General features: G+C 37.2%; 1 protein-coding gene across 1 annotated transcript in view; it reads left to right on the top strand.

Annotated features, from left to right (window-relative positions):
- LOC131927411 (adhesion G-protein coupled receptor G2) overlaps positions 1-18108 on the top strand; it is a gene marked incomplete at its 5' end in the record, with an annotated part of 80795 nt that extends 62687 nt beyond the window's left edge. Inside the window, 4 exon segments of the mRNA XM_059283109.1 lie at positions 5132-5249; positions 16545-16601; positions 17289-17336; positions 18002-18108. Of these exon segments, the coding sequence (XP_059139092.1) occupies positions 5132-5249; positions 16545-16601; positions 17289-17336; positions 18002-18015 (237 nt within the window).
- Between the last annotated feature and the right edge of the window lie 4256 nt (positions 18109-22364).

Raw genomic sequence — 22364 nt, 5'->3', positions numbered from 1 at the left:
CGACTATTAGAGGGAGATAATTTAGTTGTTAAACGATTTGAAATTACGGGGAGGTAACACGTTCCGCTTGTTTTTATCATTGTTGTCTCTAAACTGTCGTCACGGACGGCTGCTTTCACGGGGTCGGGGGGGGGGGGGAGAGGAGGAAGGGTGAGGATAACCGTCCTTTACGAACTAGTAATAGTGTTTTAAAGAAAATATTTTAAGTCGCAGCGTTGTTAGTGTTGAATTCACAAATTATGAATTACTAAAAAGTAGAAATCGAACAACTAAATAGCGGCGTATGCTTACGGCGCGGGTCATTTGGTAAATGGTTTAGTAATATAACTACGTTCTAGGTGTATCTGCCCCTTAAAGACGTTACATAATTTATTGATATATTCATTTGTGTAAACACCACTTTAATTATTAAACTTCAGAACAATTATTTTATAGTGACGTCACTTGATTCATTTACTTATTTTTTCACAAAAAAACATGGCGGCTTCCATTCACAAGTTTAACGCATTATAACGCAACATTTTCTGTCGGCTAAAGCTTTAACGATACAGCTGTTTGCTATTTTTATTACGATCCATAACTATTATCATCACTATTAGCCATCGGTACCCATTTCACGTGAATTATAGGCCTATATATTAATGTTGAACTTGTTTGAGAAAAATAATTTATAAAATAGTTATTGGTCAAAACGCAATGTGCATTACTACACGCTGAACGATATTACTGACAAAGCAAAGAGATAACTAATTAGCTAAAAATCCGACACATTTTACATAACACAGGCACACACTGATTAAGTGACTTAAATGATTCCGTTTAGGCTATTCCACGGCTATTCCACGGTATTCTTCTTGTTTTTAAAGTGATTTATTTTTATTAGGTTTTTATGAAAGGTGTACTTGTGTTAACCTGTTTTTGTGACTTCAGCATATGAAGCGATAGTGTGGTCAGACCCATGCTCAGCCAAAATCGTTTTTTTAAAAGATGAAGACATGTCTAAAGCGTGACGTCCTTTTGAATGTGGTGTCTGACTTTTTGAATGTGGTGTCTGGCTTTTTGTGAAGATGTGTGACAGTGGGAAGGAGAGGGGAAAGATAAAAATTGTCAAACAAACGTGACATCATTTATGGATGTTCCCCGAAACACTGTTATTAAAAAAAAGTAAAACATTGGTATATTTGTTTGTTTGTTTGTTCCGCTTGATCAAGGCATCTGCATTATGTTTAGATTACTGTAAAATACGTATTTATATAGAAATAATGCTCTTTTTCCACACATTTATTTAAATACGCTATTTAATTGATTTATATATTCGATTGTAGCATACACATTTAAGGGGATATGCTCATTTAAAAAAATCGTCATGATGGGTTACTTGCATTTTTTGCAAACTTTGTCCATTTTAGTATTAAGAAAATAATAACTTTAAGGAGAAATTGTTTTTTAATGTGTTTAAAACTTCATTTTTATGACCCTATTAATTAAAAAATAATAACTTTTTCATAACCTTACAAGCTCTCTAAGAAAAGTTTTATATCCGTCATCGTATTGTATTTGGCATCACTGGAAATCTGGATTTCTCATTTCTTAATTTCCATAATCTCGGAAACACTCAAAGCTTACAATCGACTTTACAAGTTACACAGAAATAATATTTTCGTGACCTACTTTTCATTACTTTTTGCTGTTTTTCTTAGTTCACAGTTTTTCAACATAAAAAGCCGGGAGTGATCTCCCCTAAACTTTCTCGAATATTCTTATATAAAACAACAGGGGATGGGAACTCGGGACATAGTTATGATTTTTAATCAATTTTAAATACTTAAACTTTTTAAAATAGAATAGAATCTCATAGAAAAAAGAATTGAGCACCAAGCGAACGCCAAATAAAATGTTCATAATAGTGCGCAATATTAATAGTTCTTTATAAATTTACATGCTTTTTTTTGAGAAATCGGAAATAGCGTAAATTAGTACTTCCGCTCAACGGAAATTACTCAAAATTTGACAGAAGGTAGAGAATTAGATGTTTTACTTACTTGTGAAATTTCATTTATCTATCTGAAATAGTACTCAAGTTATAGGCTTTTGAAAAATTCAAAGTAGGAAAAGTACCACTTCCGGTTATCGGGAATCGCTCAAAAGTTGATACGGATCTACGATTTTGATAAAATACTTATATATAAAATTTCATCTACCTAGCTGTAACGGTACTCAAGTTATCGTGTTTACACACGGACACACAGACAGACAGACAGACAAACAGACATACGGACAAGATTGCAAAATTACGTTTTTCCGTATCAGTGAGGTGTAAAACGTCGAGAGTTTTTTTTTTGCACGATCACAAGACTTTCTCTATACTCCGAATATACGAGAAAGTAAAAAAAAGGTTACTACTTTTTTGTTACACAATGCCCAACATTTTGTCAGTAATTGTGTTCATGCAAAAATAAAACTATTGTCTCTAGGGAATCGTGATGGTTTTCATAGAAAAAAATAATATGCATATTTTGAAAATTTTGAATACTAAAAAGGGTACGCTTTTTCAGACCTTGTAAAATTCTGACCAATAGCTATTTCAAAAAGTTGGTAAAAGTTTCAATATATACTGAAATATAATCCGTTTAAAATAAATTGTTATAAGTGCATAAATAAAAAGCCTTATCTTTTTTAAAAGTACAAAATAATTTAAAATAACGGAGGTTGTTTCGGGTTTCCATGACAACCAAAACTATTTTCAACCCTTTTTTTTTTTGCTGTTTGATAGTCTACTTACTTTTATGTGTAGATCTACCGATAAACTAGATTTAAGCTGTCGGAGGAAAGTAGGCCAAAGCAAAATACATCAGTCAAAAAGGAAAACAATGATAACAACAATAAATAAATGAGTTTCTTTACTTAACTATTATAGTCCTCGAATATTTGATTTTTAGAAATGGAATTGGTTAAGTTAGGGTATTATTCAATTCAAATTGATATTTTGATTTAATTTACCTTCTTACAAACGCTAAATGAAATGACTTAAATATATATTTAACATGAGTCGACAGCATATTAGACACTTTAAAAAAAACCTGCCTGTCTGAAACCCATGCAGTGAAATAAAAAATAAATAAACCGGGAGTGATCTCCCCTAAACTTTCTCGAATATTCTAATATAACTCTACGTGGGATGGCAACCAGAGTTTCTTCCAGGCATCTCTTCGGGGGGGGGGGGGGCGAAGCCCCCCCCCCCCTCCCCCGAAACATTTTTACCGCCCCCCCCCCCCCGAACGAAATGAAATTTATATAATTTATATAGAAAATATATACTTTTAACAGTGTCCGCCCCCCCCCCCCCCGAGGAAAGTCTATCGCCCCCCCCCCCCCGAAAATTTCAAGTGCCCCCCCCCCCCCGGAGAAAAAAGTCTGGAAGAAACACTGATGGCAACTCGGAATATAGACATGATTTTTGTTTACTTAAACTTTTAAAAATCGAATAAAATCTAGTAGAAAAAAGAATTGCGCACCAAGCGAACGCCAAAACAAAATGTGCATAATAGTGCGCAATATTATTAATACTTTATAAATTTGCATTCGTTTTGTGAGAAATCGGAAATAGCGTAAATTAGTATTTCCGGTCAACGAAAATTACTCAAAATTTGATATAAGGTAGATATATAGATCTTTTACATACATGTGAAATTTCATTTATCTGTCTGAAATAGTACTCAAGTTATAGGCTTTTGAAAAATTCAAAGTAGAAAAAGTACCACTTCCGTTTGTTGGAAATCGCCCAAAAGTTGATCAGGATCTACGATTTTGATAAAATATCTATATATGAAATTTCATCAACCTAGCTGTAACGGTACTTAAGTTATCGTGTTTACACACACACACACACAGGCAGACACACAGACATACGGACAAGATTGCAAAAATATGTTTTTCCGTATCAGTGAGGTGTAAAACGTCGAGATTTGTAAAAATCTCGATTTTTTTTTTTGCACGATTATAATACTTTCTCTATACTTCGTATATACGAGAAAGTAATAATGTTCCCACACCGATGGTTCGCAGTGGAAAATCCCAATTAACGCCAATGTGTAGAACTCAGTGCTATTATTTCGAAATTAGATTTAATGATTTTTTTCTTCTAATTCCTAAGGGGTTCGAGCTCTAAAATATTATAGAAAGAAATCGATGTTTTTAAAGAAGAAAAGGTTAATAGCAGTGGTTTGTTTTCTTTTTAGATGTGAATGTTAAAGTTGCCTGCCTGGACTTGACGGGGAACGGGGCAAATGAAGTAGAGTTCACCTGTTTCTGTTACCTCAGCTTGTGAAGGGATAGTGTGGTCAGACCATTGCTCAGCCGGGTGTTTTTAAAAGACAAAAACATGTCTGAGGTGTGGCATCTTTTTAAATGTGTGGTCTGGCTTTTTTTGACGATAAGTCCCATTGGGGACTTAGAGGGGAAAGATAAAAGGCGTCAAATAAAATGTGACGTCATTATGGATGACCCCAAAGCCTACAGAATAACGGGTAGTTTATTACGATATAAAATTATCGATTTTTACAGTCTTTTGGGAAATAAAAATAGAGTGAAGTACCGCTTTCGTCAAATGTAATATTGCAAAAGTTCAAAAATACATTTAGGATATTATATTTATTTTTGAAATTTCGTCCACCTAACTAAAAAGTTTTCTTATTCACATAGTAAAACCCTGCACTGACACACATAGACACAATGACACATGCAGACACACCGACACACACATAGATATGCTGACACACACACTTGCTCGCACTAACACAAAGACTCCCATATAGACACACTGACACACACAGACCGACACACAGACCGACACACAGACCGACACACAGACCGAAACACAGACCAACACACAGACCGACACACAGGCTACAGATCTGTCGGAGTCTCATGTCAGGGCATTCACCATCTGTCACATTATAATATCTCACCATCTGTCATATTCATATTGTCACCATCTGTAACATTATAATATCTCACCACCTGTCACTTTTATATATCTCACCACCTGTCATATTCATATATCTCACCATCTGTCACCTGGTATAGCTTACATTTCACAACGTTGTGACATCTTTCTTTGAATATTTTGCAGGGTCTATTAGTTTTTTTGTTTTACTGTGTCTTTAAAAAAGACGTAATTCACGCATGGGAAAACCTGTTTGGATTGGGGAAAGAATCTTCAAGGCAAGACAAGTTTTCCTATACGCAAGGTACGGTTGTATGGCTAACACTAACACTAACTTGATATTTTGAAAAGGGCGGTAAAAGTGTGACGCCATCATGCTGTACGTCAGCCTTAAGACATTTATTGAAAGAGTACGTTGCAAAAACATACTTGCTAATATTTGAATCTTTAATTGAGAAATTCTTCCAACAGTAATGTGAGTCATTATCTTATTATTTTTACAAACACACATATATAGTAATATATAGATAGACAGACAGATAGATAGATATAGATCATTGGCGTAGCGAGGGGGGGGGCGGAGGGTGCGGATCGCACATGGTGACACCATTTAAGGGGGTGACACCAAGGCGAAAAATAGCAAATCGAAAGTTTGAGGGGGGTGCAAATCGAAAGTTTGGGGGGGGGGTGCAAATCGAAAGTTTGGGGGGGGGGGGGGTGTGCAAATCGAAAGTTTGGGGGGGGGGGGGTGTGCAAATCGAAAGTTTAAGGGGGGTGTGCAAATCGAAAGTTTAAGGGGGGTGTGCAAATCGAAAGTTTAAGGGGGGTGTGCAAATCGAAAGTTTAAGGGGGGTGTGCGAATCGAAAGTTTAAGGGGGGTGTGCAAATCGAAAGTTTAAGGGGGGTGTGCAAATCGAAAGTTTAAGGGGGGTGTGCAAATCGAAAGTTTAAGGGGGGTGTGCAAATCGAAAGTTTAAGGGGGGTGTGCAAATCGAAAGTTTAAGGGGGGTGTGCAAATCGAAAGTTTAAGGGGGGTATGCGAATCGAAAGTTTAAGGGGGGTGTGCAAATCGAAAGTTTAAGGGGGGGTGTGCAAATCGAAAGTTTAATGGGGGTATGCAAATCGAAAGTTTGGGGGGGGGGGGTGCAAATCGAAAGTTTAAGGGGGGTGTGCAAATCGAAAGTTTGGGGGGGGGGGTGCAAATCGAAAATATTTATGCACTACTAGTTATATCACTGTAAATAAAAGCGTTGGCCGCTATAATAATAAGTATTTAAACAAGCGGCCCACGCTATAATAATAAGTATTTAAACAAGCGGCCCACGCTATAATAATAAGTATTTAAACAAGCGGCCCACGCTATAATAATAAGTATTTAAACAAGCGGCCCACGCTATAATAATAAGTATTTAAACAAGCGGCCCACGCTATAATAATAAGTATTTAAACAAGCGGCCCACGCTATAATAATAAGTATTTAAACAAGCGGCCCACGCTATAATAATAAGTATTTAAACAAGCGGCCCACGCTTTTATTTATGGTGGCCGCTTTAATAATAAGTATTTAAACAAGCGGCCCACGCTATAATAATAAGTATTTAAACAAGCGGCCCACGCTTTTATTTATGGTGGCCGCTATAATAATAAATGTTTAAACAAGCGGCCCACGCTATAATAATAAGTATTTAAACAAGCGGCCCACGCTATAATAATAAGTATTTAAACAAGCGGCCCACGCTATAATAATAAGTATTTAAACAAGCGGCCCACGCTATAATAATAAGTATTTAAACAAGCGGCCCACGCTATAATAATAAGTATTTAAACAAGCGGCCCACGCTATAATAATAAGTATTTAAACAAGCGGCCCACGCTATAATAATAAGTATTTAAACAAGCGGCACACGCTATAATAATAAGTATTTAAACAAGCGGCCCACGCTATAATAATAAGTATTTAAACAAGCGGCCCACGCTATAATAATAAGTATTTAAACAAGCGGCCCACGCTATAATAATAAGTATTTAAACAAGCGGCCCACGCTATAATAATAAGTATTTAAACAAGCGGCCCACGCTATAATAATAAGTATTTAAACAAGCGGCCCACGCTATAATAATAAGTATTTAAACAAGCGGCCCACGCTATAATAATAAGTATTTAAACAAGCGGCCCACGCTATAATAATAAGTATTTAAACAAGCGGCCCACGCTATAATAATAAGTATTTAAACAAGCGGCCCACGCTATAATAATAAGTATTTAAACAAGCGGACCACGCTATAATAATAAGTATTTAAACAAGCGGCCCACGCTATAATAATAAGTATTTACATAAGCGGCCCACGCTATAATAATAAGTATTTAAACAAGCGGCCCACGCTATAATAATAAGTATTTAAACAAGCGGCCCACGCTATAATAATAAGTATTTAAACAAGCGGCCCACGCTATAATAATAAGTATTTAAACAAGCGGCCCACGCTATAATAATAAGTATTTAAACAAGCGGCCCACGCTATAATAATAAGTATTTAAACAAGCGGCCCACGCTATAATAATAAGTATTTAAACAAGCGGCCCACGCTATAATAATAAGTATTTAAACAAGCGGCCCACGCTATAATAATAAGTATTTAAACAAGCGGCCCACGCTATAATAATAAGTATTTAAACAAGCGGCCCACGCTATAATAATAAGTATTTAAACAAGCGGCCCACGCTATAATAATAAGTATTTAAACAAGCGGCCCACGCTATAATAATAAGTATTTAAACAAGCGGCCCACGCTATAATAATAAGCATTTAAACAAGCGGCCCACGCTATAATAATAAGTATTTAAACAAGCGGCCCACGCTATAATAATAAGTATTTAAACAAGCGGCCCACGCTATAATAATAAGTATTTAAACAAGCGGCCCACGCTATAATAATAAGTATTTAAACAAGCGGCCCACGCTATAATAATAAGTATTTAAACAAGCGGCCCACGCTATAATAATAAGTATTTAAACAAGCGGCCCACGCTATAATAATAAGTATTTAAACAAGCGGCCCACGCTATAATAATAAGTATTTAAACAAGCGGCCCACGCTATAATAATAAGTATTTAAACAAGCGGCCCACGCTATAATAATAAGTATTTAAACAAGCGGCCCACGCTATAATAATAAGTATTTAAACAAGCGGCCCACGCTATAATAATAAGTATTTAAACAAGCGGCCCACGCTATAATAATAAGTATTTAAACAAGCGGCCCACGCTTTTATTTATGGTGGCCGCTTTAATAATAAGTATTTAAACAAGCGGCACACGCTATAATAATAAGTATTTAAACAAGCGGCCCACGCTTTTATTTATGGTGGCCGCTATAATAATAAGTATTTAAACAAGCGGCCCACGCTATAATAATAAGTATTTAAACAAGCGGCCCACGCTATAATAATAAGTATTTAAACAAGCGGCACACGCTATAATAATAAGTATTTAAACAAGCGGCCCACGCTATAATAATAAGTATTTAAACAAGCGGCCCACGCTATAATAATAAGTATTTAAACAAGCGGCCCACGCTATAATAATAAGTATTTAAACAAGCGGCCCACGCTATAATAAGTATTTAAACAAGCGGCCCACGCTATAATACTAAGTATTTAAACAAGCGGCCCACGCTATAATAATAAGTATTTAAACAAGCGGCCCACGCTATAATAATAAGTATTTAAACAAGCGGCCCACGCTATAATAATAAGTATTTAAACAAGCGGCCCACGCTATAATAATAAGTATTTAAACAAGCGGCCCACGCTATAATAATAAGTATTTAAACAAGCGGCCCACGCTATAATAATAAGTATTTAAACAAGCGGCCCACGCTATAATAATAAGTATTTAAACAAGCGGCCCACGCTTTTATTTATGGTGGCCGCTTTAATAATAAGTATTTAAACAAGCGGCACACGCTATAATAATAAGTATTTAAACAAGCGGCCCACGCTTTTATTTATGGTGGCCGCTATAATAATAAGTATTTAAACAAGCGGCCCACGCTATAATAATAAGTATTTAAACAAGCGGCCCACGCTATAATAATAAGTATTTAAACAAGCGGCACACGCTATAATAATAAGTATTTAAACAAGCGGCCCACGCTATAATAATAAGTATTTAAACAAGCGGCCCACGCTATAATAATAAGTATTTAAACAAGCGGCCCACGCTATAATAATAAGTATTTAAACAAGCGGCCCACGCTATAATAAGTATTTAAACAAGCGGCCCACGCTATAATACTAAGTATTTAAACAAGCGGCCCACGCTATAATAATAAGTATTTAAACAAGCGGCCCACGCTATAATAATAAGTATTTAAACAAGCGGCCCACGCTATAATAATAAGTATTTAAACAAGCGGCCCACGCTATAATAATAAGTATTTAAACAAGCGGCCCACGCTATAATAATAAGTATTTAAACAAGCGGCCCACGCTATAATAATAAGTATTTAAACAAGCGGCCCACGCTATAATAATAAGTATTTAAACAAGCGGCCCACGCTTTTATTTATGGTGGCCGCTTTAATAATAAGTATTTAAACAAGCGGCCCACGCTATAATAATAAGTATTTAAACAAGCGTCCCACGCTTTTATTTATGGTGGCCGCTATAATAATAAGTATTTAAACAAGCGGCCCACGCTATAATAATAAGTATTTAAACAAGCGGCCCACGCTATAATAATAAGTATTTAAACAAGCGGCCCACGCTATAATAATAAGTATTTAAACAAGCGGCCCACGCTATAATAATAAGTATTTAAACAAGCGGCCCACGCTATAATAATAAGTATTTAAACAAGCGGCCCACGCTATAATAATAAGTATTTAAACAAGCGGCCCACGCTATAATAATAAGTATTTAAACAAGCGGCCCACGCTATAATAATAAGTATTTAAACAAGCGGCCCTCGCTATAATAATAAGTATTTAAACAAGCGGCCCACGCTATAATAATAAGTATTTAAACAAGCGGCCCACGCTATAATAATAAGTATTTAAACAGGCGGCCCACGCTATAATAATAAGTATGTAAACAAGCGGCCCACGCTATAATAATAAGTTTTCAAACAAGCGGCCCACGCTATAATAATAAGTATTTAAACAAGCGGCCCACGCTATAATAATAAGTATTTAAACAAGCGGCCCACGCTATAATAATAAGTATTTAAACAAGCGGCCCACGCTATAATAATAAGTATTTAAACAAGCGGCCCACGCTATAATACTAAGTATTTAAACAAGCGGCCCACGCTATAATACTAAGTATTTAAACAAGCGGCCCACGCTATAATAATAAGTATTTAAACAAGCGGCCCACGCTATAATAATAAGTATTTAAACAAGCGGCCCACGCTATAATAATAAGTATTTAAACAAGCGGCCCACGCTATAATAATAAGTATTTAAACAAGCGGCCCACGCTATAATAATAAGTATTTAAACAAGCGGCCCACGCTATAATAATAAGTATTTAAACAAGCGGCCCACGCTACAATAATAAGTATTTAAACAAGCGGCCCACGCTATAATAATAAGTATTTACATAAGCGGCCCACGCTATAATAATAAGTATTTAAACAAGCGGCCCACGCTATAATAATAAGTATTTAAACAAGCGGCCCACGCTATAATAATAAGTATTTAAACAAGCGGCCCACGCTATAATAATAAGTATTTAAACAAGCGGCCCACGCTATAATAATAAGTATTTAAACAAGCGGCCCACGCTATAATAATAAGTATTTAAACAAGCGGCCCACGCTATAATAATAAGTATTTGAACAAGCGGCCCACGCTATAATAATAAGTATTTAAACAAGCGGCCCACGCTATAATAATAAGTATTTAAACAAGCGGCCCACGCTATAATAATAAGTATTTAAACAAGCGGCCCACGCTATAATAATAAGTATTTAAACAAGCGGCCCACGCTATAATAATAAGTATTTAAACAAGCGGCCCACGCTATAATAATAAGTATTTAAACAAGCGGACCACGCTATAATAATAAGTATTTAAACAAGCGGCCCACGCTATAATAATAAGTATTTAAACAAGCGGCCCACGCTATAATAATAAGTATTTAAACAAGCGGCCCACGCTTTTATTTATGGTGGCCGCTTTAATAATAAGTATTTAAACAAGCGGCACACGCTATAATAATAAGTATTTAAACAAGCGGCCCACGCTTTTATTTATGGTGGCCGCTATAATAATAAGTATTTAAACAAGCGGCCCACGCTATAATAATAAGTATTTAAACAAGCGGCCCACGCTATAATAATAAGTATTTAAACAAGCGGCCCACGCTTTTATTTATGGTGGCCGCTATAATAATAAGTATTTAAACAAGCGGCCCACGCTATAATAATAAGTATTTAAACAAGCGTCCCATGCTATAATAATAAGTATTTAAACAAGCGGCCCACGCTATAATAATAAGTATTTAAACAAGCGGCCCACGCTACAATAATAAGTATTTAAACAAGCGGCCCACGCTATAATAATAAGTATTTAAACAAGCGGCCCACGCTATAATAATAAGTATTTAAACAAGCGGCCCACGCTATAATAATAAGTATTTAAACAAGCGGCCCACGCTATAATAATAAGTATTTAAACAAGCGGCCCACGCTATAATAATAAGTATTTAAACAAGCGGCCCACGCTATAATAATAAGTATTTAAACAAGCGGCCCACGCTATAATAATAAGTATTTAAACAAGCGGCCCACGCTATAATAATAAGTATTTAAACAAGCGGCCCACGCTATAATAATAAGTATTTAAACAAGCGGCCCACGCTATAATAATAAGTATTTAAACAAGCGGCCCACGCTATAATAATAAGTATTTAAACAAGCGGCACACGCTATAATAATAAGTATTTAAACAAGCGGCCCACGCTATAATAATAAGTATTTAAACAAGCGGCCCACGCTATAATAATAAGTATTTAAACAAGCGGCCCACGCTATAATAATAAGTATTTAAACAAGCGGCCCACGCTATAATAAGTATTTAAACAAGCGGCCCACGCTATAATACTAAGTATTTAAACAAGCGGCCCACGCTATAATAATAAGTATTTAAACAAGCGGCCCACGCTATAATAATAAGTATTTAAACAAGCGGCCCACGCTATAATAATAAGTATTTAAACAAGCGGCCCACGCTATAATAATAAGTATTTAAACAAGCGGCCCACGCTATAATAATAAGTATTTAAACAAGCGGCCCACGCTATAATAATAAGTATTTAAACAAGCGGCCCACGCTATAATAATAAGTATTTAAACAAGCGGCCCACGCTTTTATTTATGGTGGCCGCTTTAATAATAAGTATTTAAACAAGCGGCCCACGCTATAATAATAAGTATTTAAACAAGCGTCCCACGCTTTTATTTATGGTGGCCGCTATAATAATAAGTATTTAAACAAGCGGCCCACGCTATAATAATAAGTATTTAAACAAGCGGCCCACGCTATAATAATAAGTATTTAAACAAGCGGCCCACGCTATAATAATAAGTATTTAAACAAGCGGCCCACGCTATAATAATAAGTATTTAAACAAGCGGCCCACGCTATAATAATAAGTATTTAAACAAGCGGCCCACGCTATAATAATAAGTATTTAAACAAGCGGCCCACGCTATAATAATAAGTATTTAAACAAGCGGCCCACGCTATAATAATAAGTATTTAAACAAGCGGCCCTCGCTATAATAATAAGTATTTAAACAAGCGGCCCACGCTATAATAATAAGTATTTAAACAAGCGGCCCACGCTATAATAATAAGTATTGAAACAAGCGGCCCACGCTATAATAATAAGTATTTAAACAAGCGGCCCACGCTATAATACTAAGTATTTAAACAAGCGGCCCACGCTATAATAATAAGTATTTAAACAAGCGGCACACGCTATAATAATAAGTATTTAAACAAGCGGCACACGCTATAATAATAAGTATTTAAACAAGCGGCCCACGCTATAATAATAAGTATTTAAACAAGCGGCCCACGCTATAATAATAAGTATTTAAACAAGCGGCCCACGCTATAATAATAAGTATTTAAACAAGCGGCCCACGCTATAATAATAAGTATTTAAACAAGCGGCCCACGCTATAATAATAAGTATTTAAACAAGCGGCCCACGCTATAATAATAAGTATTTAAACAAGCGGCCCACGCTATAATAATAAGTATTTAAACAAGCGGCCCACGCTATAATAATAAGTATTTAAACAAGCGGCCCACGCTTTTATTTATGGTGGCCGCTTTAATAATAAGTATTTAAACAAGCGGCCCACGCTATAATAATAAGTATTTAAACAAGCGGCCCACGCTTTTATTTATGGTGGCCGCTATAATAATAAGTATTTAAACAAGCGGCCCACGCTATAATAATAAGTATTTAAACAAGCGGCCCACGCTTTTATTTATGGTGATATAAATAGTAGTGCATTAATATATTTAAAAAAAGTAATTTTTTATATTTAAAGTAACCGTAGATTTATTATATTTAAAAAAATTATTTTATATTTAATAAAAATTGTATTATTTTCTTCTTTTTAGTGCATTTATAAAAGCTTGTAATTATAAACGTTTTTATGTATTTATTATTATGAAATGCCTATAAAACAATATTTTCTAAAGTTGATAAAAAGGAGATATATTAAAATGTAAAAAACACAAATTATGGTATACGAGAAGTAGGCCCATTACTATAGATTTTAAGAAGTCATAACATGTCTTCTGATGCAAACCCCAAAATGTTCTTGTTGAAAAGTTTAATTTGTAGGCCTACTATAAAATGTTTCTTTTTGTCTATCGCTTCTTTTGTACGGCCACCCAATGTATTAGATCTATACAGATGTAGCTTCCCTTGCCTTGTTCAGTTTAGTTATTCCGTTCTCGTCATCGGCTTTTGAGGACTGAAACTGATTTACAACAGTAATACTTCTTTCTGACATGTATTTCATTTATTGAAGATGGTTTCCTAAAACATATTATAAAACTTCTAATTTCAGTTTCATTTATTAAATTTAAACAATAAAAAAATATATTTAAATTGTGATTTAACATGTAGAGGTCAGGAGGAGTCAAGACAAAAAAAAAAAAACCAACCTGCCTTTGGGCAAGTGTCTTCGTAAATGTGTCGTAGACCAAATATACAAACATATACAAATATATATATATATATATATATATATATATATATATATATATATATATATATATATATATATATATATATATATATATATATATATATCTAGCTGCATACCGGTGCTCCGCCAGGGTAAATCTTTTTTAAATGTACCAAATTGGGAACAGCTTTTAAAATTAAACACCTAATTTAAAAAAAAAATTAATTAAAAAAAAACAACTTTAAAAATTTCCCCCACCCGCCCCTGCGGTACATCTACTCCCACCCCCAGGACGTAACACGATGTACCCGTATCACAAAGATCAAGGGGCGGGGCGGAGGTCACTAGGTCAAGGTCACCGCCCCCCCCCTCCACCAGGCCGCCTCCGATGGCGGATCCATATTTTAACCCTCCCCCTCCCCCTCCAAATTTTACTATATAACATGTCTCCTCCCCCTCCCCCTCCACCACCTGGTGGTGGGGTATTTTACTATATAACATGTCTCCTCCCCCTCCCCCTCCACCAGGCAAATACTACTCAAATGTGACCTGATATACTACTCATGATAAAATACTCCGCAAATGACAGTAGTGATATAATGCCACATCACTGTAATGTCGTGATACCACACCCCGCACAACGGTGCCACACCCCGCATAACGGTGCCACACCCCGCACAACGATGCCACACCCCGCACAACGGTGCCACATCCCGCACAACGTTGCCACACCCCGCACAACGGTTCCACACCCCGCACAACGGTGCCACATCCCGCACAACGGTGCCACACCCCGCACAATGGTGCCACACCCCGCACAACGGTGCCAGACCCCGCACAACGGTGCCACACCCCGCACAACGGTGCCACACCCCGCACAACGGTGCCACACCCCGCACAATGGTGCCACACCCCGCACAACGGTGCCACACCCCGCACAACGGTGCCACACCCCGCACAACGGTGCCACACACTCCTCATGAATTGAAGGAATGAAGTTTTAGTTTTTAGTGCTCTAATCATGCCCCAAACCAGCACACACATGAACTAGACACAAAAAGAGCACACATGAACTAGACACAAAAAGAGCACACATGAACTAGACACAAAAAGAGCACACATGAACTAGACACAAAAAGAGCACACATGAACTAGACACAAAAAGAGCACACATGAACTAGACACAAAAAGAGCACACATGAACTAGACACAAAAAGAGCACACATGAACTAGACACAAAAAGAGCACACATGAACTAGACACAAAAAGAGCACACATGAACTAGACACAAAAAGAGCACACATGAACTAGACACAAAAAGAGCACACATGAACTAGACACAAAAAGAGCACACATGAACTAGACACAAAAAGAGCACACATGAACTAGACACAAAAAGAGCACACATGAACTAGACACAAAAAGAGCACACATGAACTAGACACAAAAAGAGCACACATGAACTAGACACAAAAAGAGCACACATGAACTAGACACAAAAAGAGCACACATGAACTAGACACAAAAAGAGCACACATGAACTAGACACAAAAAGAGCACACATGAACTAGACACAAAAAGAGCACACATGAACTAGACACAAAAAGAGCACACATGAACTAGACACAAAAAGAGCACACATGAACTAGACACAAAAAGAGCACACATGAACTAGACACAAAAAGAGCACACATGAACTAGACACAAAAAGAGCACACATGAACTAGACACAAAAAGAGCACACATGAACTAGACACAAAAAGAGCACACATGAACTAGACACAAAAAGAGCACACATGAACTAGACACAAAAAGAGCACACATGAACTAGACACAAAAAGAGCACACATGAACTAGACACAAAAAGAGCACACATGAACTAGACACAAAAAGAGCACACATGAACTAGACACAAAAAGAGCACACATGAACTAGACACAAAAAGAGCACACATGAACTAGACACAAAAAGAGCACACATGAACTAGACACAAAAAGAGCACACATGAACTAGACACAAAAAGAGCACACATGAACTAGACACAAAAAGAGCACACATGAACTAGACACAAAAAGAGCACACATGAACTAGACACAAAAAGAGCACACATGAACTAGACACAAAAAGAGCACACATGAACTAGACACAAAAAGAGCACACATGAACTAGACACAAAAAGAGCACACATGAACTAGACACAAAAAGAGCACACATGAACTAGACACAAAAAGAGCACACATGAACTAGACACAAAAAGAGCACACATGAACTAGACACAAAAAGAGCACACATGAACTAGACACAAAAAGAGCACACATGTAACCTGGCAATATAGGAACCTCCCACACAACCTATAGACACGTGTCCTATGTTGGCAGATCCTGGGAAAACTTACGATGAGAACACAGTGTCCATCGACCGCCGAGACACAAACAGTGAGTCACCAAACGCGTCTATGTGTATCTATGTGTTTGTAATGTTTGTGTTTCCTTGTTAGTATTTTGTGTATGTTTGTGTAGCGTGTGTCTGTGTGTATGTTTGTGGCCCGTGAGTCTGTGTATATGTTTGTGTTTCGTGTGTCTGTGTGTATGTTTGTGTTGCGTGTGTCTGTGTGTATGTTTGTGTTGCGTGTGTCTGTGTGTATGTTTGTGTTGCGTGTGTCTGTGTGTATGTTTGTGTTGCGTGTGTCTGTGTGTATGTTTGTGTTGCGTGTGTCTGTGTGTATGTTTGTGTTGCGTGTGTCTGTGTGTATGTTTGTGTTTCGTGTGTCTGTGTGTATGTTTGTGTTGCGTGTGTCTGTGTGTATGTTTGTGTTGCGTGTGTCTGTGTGTATGTTTGTGTTGCGTGTGTCTGTGTGTATGTTTGTGTTGCGTGTGTCTGTGTGTATGTTTGTGTTTCGTGTGTCTGTGTGTATGTTTGTGTTGCGTGTGTCTGTGTGTATGTTTGTGTTGCGTGTGTGCGCGTGACTGTGTCTGTGGATGAGAGCTCAACATTACCTGACGTGCCTAATATTTTTAGAGCCGGATTGCTAGTGCCATCCACATTATTACTGTTCAATAAGGGATCTCTCTTTCTCTCTTTCTCTCTTTCTCTCTTTCTCGTTTTATGTTATTTCCATGCAGCCTTTGAGCCTTCAGACTTGCTTAAGACTTCAACAAGAACCAGTGGTGGTGAGTTATGATAGTTACCAAATATACAGTGTGTAGATTCGTGAACTGACCCCCCCCCCTTCACCAACTATACAGTGTGTAGATGCATGGCCTACTTCCCCTCCCCCCCCCCTCTACTTACACGCCCAATATACTATTTAGGATCATTGGCCCGCCCATCTCTGCAGTATTTTAATGCCAGACTTTAGACGATATTTTTTACCGACGAGTATTAAAATATCGCGTTTCATATTGTTGTGTTTAGTTTTTATTTATCTCTAACATTCCCTTACAGAAAGGTAAAACTCTATTAAATAATCATTCTTTTAAAAAGTTATCATGTGCTTGATACACTAGTGTCTAGAATTTTTATTTAGTTTCTAGATATGACCCACATTCACACAACTGGATTAAGATATGACCCACATTCACACAACTGGATTAAGATAAGACCCACATTCACACAACTGGATTAAGATATGACCCACATTCACACAACTGGATTAAGATAAGACACACATTCACACAACTGGATTAAGATAAGACCCACATTCATACAACCTGGGTTAAGATAAGACACACAGTTACACAACCTGGGTTAAGATTAGGTTTAAAATTGTCATGTAATTGACGTGAAACATGTCTACAAGATATTTTTGTCAATATTTGATGTCCGACATCCACAGATACGATTATGTGACATCTGTCAAAGTGACATCAGTTTCACGAGGACAATTGGCCTTATGATACACGAGACAGAAAATATCACATTTTTCCTTGAACAATAAACGTTAAATCAACGAAAATTTGTATCAACCAAAACTTGTAGTGATGTTTTTTTAATGCAAAAGAGTGTTTCTAAAAATGTATTGTTTATCAAAGGGTTTAAAAAATGTATTGTTTATCGAAGGGTTTAAAATATGTGTTATTTATCGAAAGGTTTAAAATATGTGTTATTTATCGAAAGGTTTAAAATATCTAATTATATCATCAAGTATCGTCATCTAATTATATCATCAAGTATCGTCATCTAATTATATCATCAAGTGTCGTCATCTAATTATATCATCAAGTGTCGTCATCTAATTATATCATCAAGTGTCGTCATCTAATTATATCATCAAGTGTCGTCATCCATGTCATCTAGTATCTTCATCTGATGACGTCAAAAATGGTTAGGTGTGGTGATGTAATGTGTATGAAAGGTGAAAACGTGAAACGGATCACTGCGTGTGTGTATGTATCATGTAGTGAGACGTGAGGCCGGGTGTGTTGACGTGTATGTTGTTGTACTGAGTGAACGAGGGTACAAGGGAAGCGACTGGTCGGGTGACAGTGGCTGTGTTGTGAGCGGGAGAAAGGTGGTGTGTAAGGAGGAATGCGGAGGACAGTTGAAAGTTAGAGTGAAAGCAAACAGGTTGATGTGGGACTAGGGTCGCGTTTGAAGAGAAATAAAGGATACTGTGATACCTAGCCTCAATCGTGTTGGTTGTGCATTCTTTGAGATTCTGACACCCTCACATACTTGGTGGAGCTGCGGGACCCACAACTGGGTAATAAACGTTTATCTCCTGTCGAACCAACAGACCTCCTGTAAGTGTCACTTTGAGTTTGTTAATTAAATAAATTATCTAACAGAATCATGTAGGAACCAGTAAGTTTGGCAGATATGTATAGCCTGGGCAGAAGCAACGGATACGAGGGAGAGAAGTTGGACGAGTGGGTGGAGAAAAGATTGAATGAGAATGAAGCAAGGAGGGACAGATGGTGCAGAAGGGAAAGAGAAAAGATGGAGACAGAAGCAAGGATAGAGAACGAAAAAATGAAGATAGAACAAGAAAAAATGAAGATGGAGACAGAAGCAAGGATAGAGAATGAAAAAAATGAAGATAGAACTAGAAAAATTGAGGATAGAACAAGAAAAAAATGAAGATGGAGACTGGAGTGAGAATAGAAGTAGAAAAAATGACGGCGGAAGCAGCAATCAAACTCGAAAGGATGAAACAGGAGCAGGATATTGAAAAAGAAAGGCAGGAATTCGAACTGACACGAATGAAGCATGAAGGTATGAAAGACATACCACACATTGACATGAGCCATCAAAACATCCTATCAAAGTTACCGAAATTTCAGGAAGATTAGGAAAACATAGATGCGTATATCAGGAGATTCGAGACAGTGGCGAGGACGACAAGCTTGAGCGAGACGCAGTGGGGAACTCAACTCCTATTCTTAATAGGAGGGAAGGCATTGGATGCATGTCAGGGCCTGAGTGAGGATAAAATGAAGGACTACAGAGTATTAAAGGAAATCCTCCTTGAGTTCTTCTTACATAATGAAGACTCGTATAGAAAAAAATTCCACAACAGACTACCATCCAAAGCTGAGGACTTCAAAAACTAAGTGTTGGATCTATAAACCACGTTTATGAAGTGGCTAGAAACGGCTAGAGTGGAGATGAACGTGGAGAATATAATTGAATTAATCTTGATTGATAAAATATTAAATTCAGTAGATAAGCAGTTACTAAGTTACATACAGGAAAGAAAGCCCACCACTCTAAAAGACCTTACTGACCACTGCCAAAAGTACATCATTGCACACACGGAATAGACCAATAGCTAACAAAGAATCAGAGTATGAATCAATCTTCTATGCGAGGACGGCAGGTGGTACAGCGGAGTACGTTGGTCTAGAGGCAGGAAACTACAGAGATGACAATCGACGGCCAAGGAGATATGGAACACAAACCAACGGCACAAGATACGTTGGGAGGTGTTTCAACTGCCAACAACCGGGTCACATGATTAGGAACTGTCCGCATAGAAATTCAAACGTTGGGGTCAATAACCAGGCTGCGGGTCAAGAATACCCCAGAGACAAAAACACTCATGCGGCACACAGTTATTACAGCCAACAACATAGACCAAGGCAGGACGGAAATCATAACAATGATTACAACGACCACAACAGTAGCCCAGATAATGAGGGAGTAGAACAAGCACCGTTACTACAGATCGCACCGAAAATACCAACACTAACGGTAGAATGTGGGAGCTCATACGTTAGAGGCGGTTAGAGACACTGGTTGCTCTACTATTGCTGTAAAAATTAGCTACGTCGAACAGCACCAATACACGGGTGAATGGAAAAGGTGTTTGGTGGCATGGTCATACGCCTACCTATAGCACTGATAAACATTAAATCACCGTATGTGACGGGACAAGTCCGAACCTTAGTATTCGAACGGGAATCATTCGACATAATAATCGGGAATGATATCGGGAGAGAGGACCATACATTTGTTCTACAATATACATTATGTAGCATGGCGTTTTTTCGACAAGTTGTACCGAAGGAGAGAAAAATCGACGTCGTATTCAAAGTTTAAAAAAAAGTACCGGTATCCTTTTGTTAAGTTTCTTTCGTATGTATTATGTACTGTGTTTATTGTTAACTAGCGGTCCCGCCAGGCCCTGCTCTGCTTCTGTGAAAAACCTTTCTGTTAAAGACCATTACCTGTGTGTTTAGTAATCATCATCATAAACCCGGCATTGCCCACCAAACCACAACCAACCAAACCAAAACAACAAAACGCAAACATAACGCGAACCCAATTACAAATACAAACGAAAACAAAAACCTAACAACAAACCATACCACAACCACAAACACCAATACAAACACAAAGAAAAACAAACAAAAAAGCAAACGAAAACAAAAACCTAACAACAAACCCAACCACAACCACAAACACCAATACGAACACAAAGAAAAAAACAAACGAAAAAGCAAACGAAAACAAACCAAATCCAAACGGCAAAACCAACCACAAACACAAACACAAACCCAAAGAAAGAAACACAAACGAAAAAGCAAACGAAAATAAACCAAATTCAAACGCAAAACCAACCACAAACACAAATACAAACACGAACCCAAAGAAAAAAACGAAAACGAAAAAAGAAAGAACAAAAAACGAACCAAATCAAAACGCAACCACTAACGCAAACCCAACCTGAACACAAAGAAAACACTAACACCGAACATAAACGCAAAGTGCTCACAGTCTAGCCCGGGGCGGAATCGCCTGTTTCAGCTTAATAAACGACTATAGTACCCCAACTTATTCATAGTCCTTTGCACTCACTTTAACGAACGTAGGCGCCAAACCGAACACGGGAGGCCCGGGGCCCCAAATAGCACCCTGTCTGGGCGGCAGAGGACGCACCATGACGTAACCGCCTGATTCAACTTAGTAAACGACTATAATACATAACTTATTCATAGTCCCTTTTGAACTCACGCGAACGTAGGTACCATGGCGTACACGGGAAGGCCCGGGGTGCCAAATAGCACCCTGTCGGATGCCAGAAGGACGCCCGGATTTGATTCACTTAAAGACTATAGTAACCTTTCTTATCCATAGTCCTATTGCACTGTTTAAAACAAAAGTATGCAGCATAGCGCTCACATGATAGCCCAGGGTGCCAAATCGAACCGTGCAGGGGCGCCGCGGACGCGCCTGTTTCAATTTAGTGAACAAAATGATAATACTCCAAGCTTATCCGTAAATGGAAAGAAATAAACATATATGATTTTGTAGGACCTGGCTTATTAAATGTTATTGATTTTAAAAAAATAACTATTGAACAGCATGTTCAGTGTATAGAATAAATAAAAGGCAGTATTAAAAATACCAACGATATTGCACTTAATCAATCCCGCTAATTATGTAATTTTTTTTTTCTTAACACCAAAACAAAGTAATAAAAAGTAAATTCTGTCTTCCCCTGATTTAATGATTTCTTTAAAGGGAAGTAACTGTGCAGTTAATACATTTCAGACACAATTTTAGAATTTTATGAACGTTGATACACTTTTTAAAAATTTTATGTAATGTTCATAATTAAAAATTATTATTCTAAGTACATAAAATGAAAATTGTTTTTAAAGACTTTCAGTAGTAAGTTTTAAACTCATAAATTTAGACTATGAGCACGATAATAATCCAGCACTTAAATCCACCGAAGTATCCACGACAAACTA

Source organism: Physella acuta, unplaced genomic scaffold, assembly GCF_028476545.2.
Source record: "Physella acuta isolate Inbredline_101_S28 unplaced genomic scaffold, ASM2847654v3 ptg001399l, whole genome shotgun sequence".
In the NCBI taxonomy this organism is placed as follows: Eukaryota; Metazoa; Mollusca; class Gastropoda; family Physidae; genus Physella; species Physella acuta.
The sequence above is the reverse complement of the archived record's forward strand: the minus strand, read 5'-3'. Positions and strand labels throughout refer to the sequence as shown.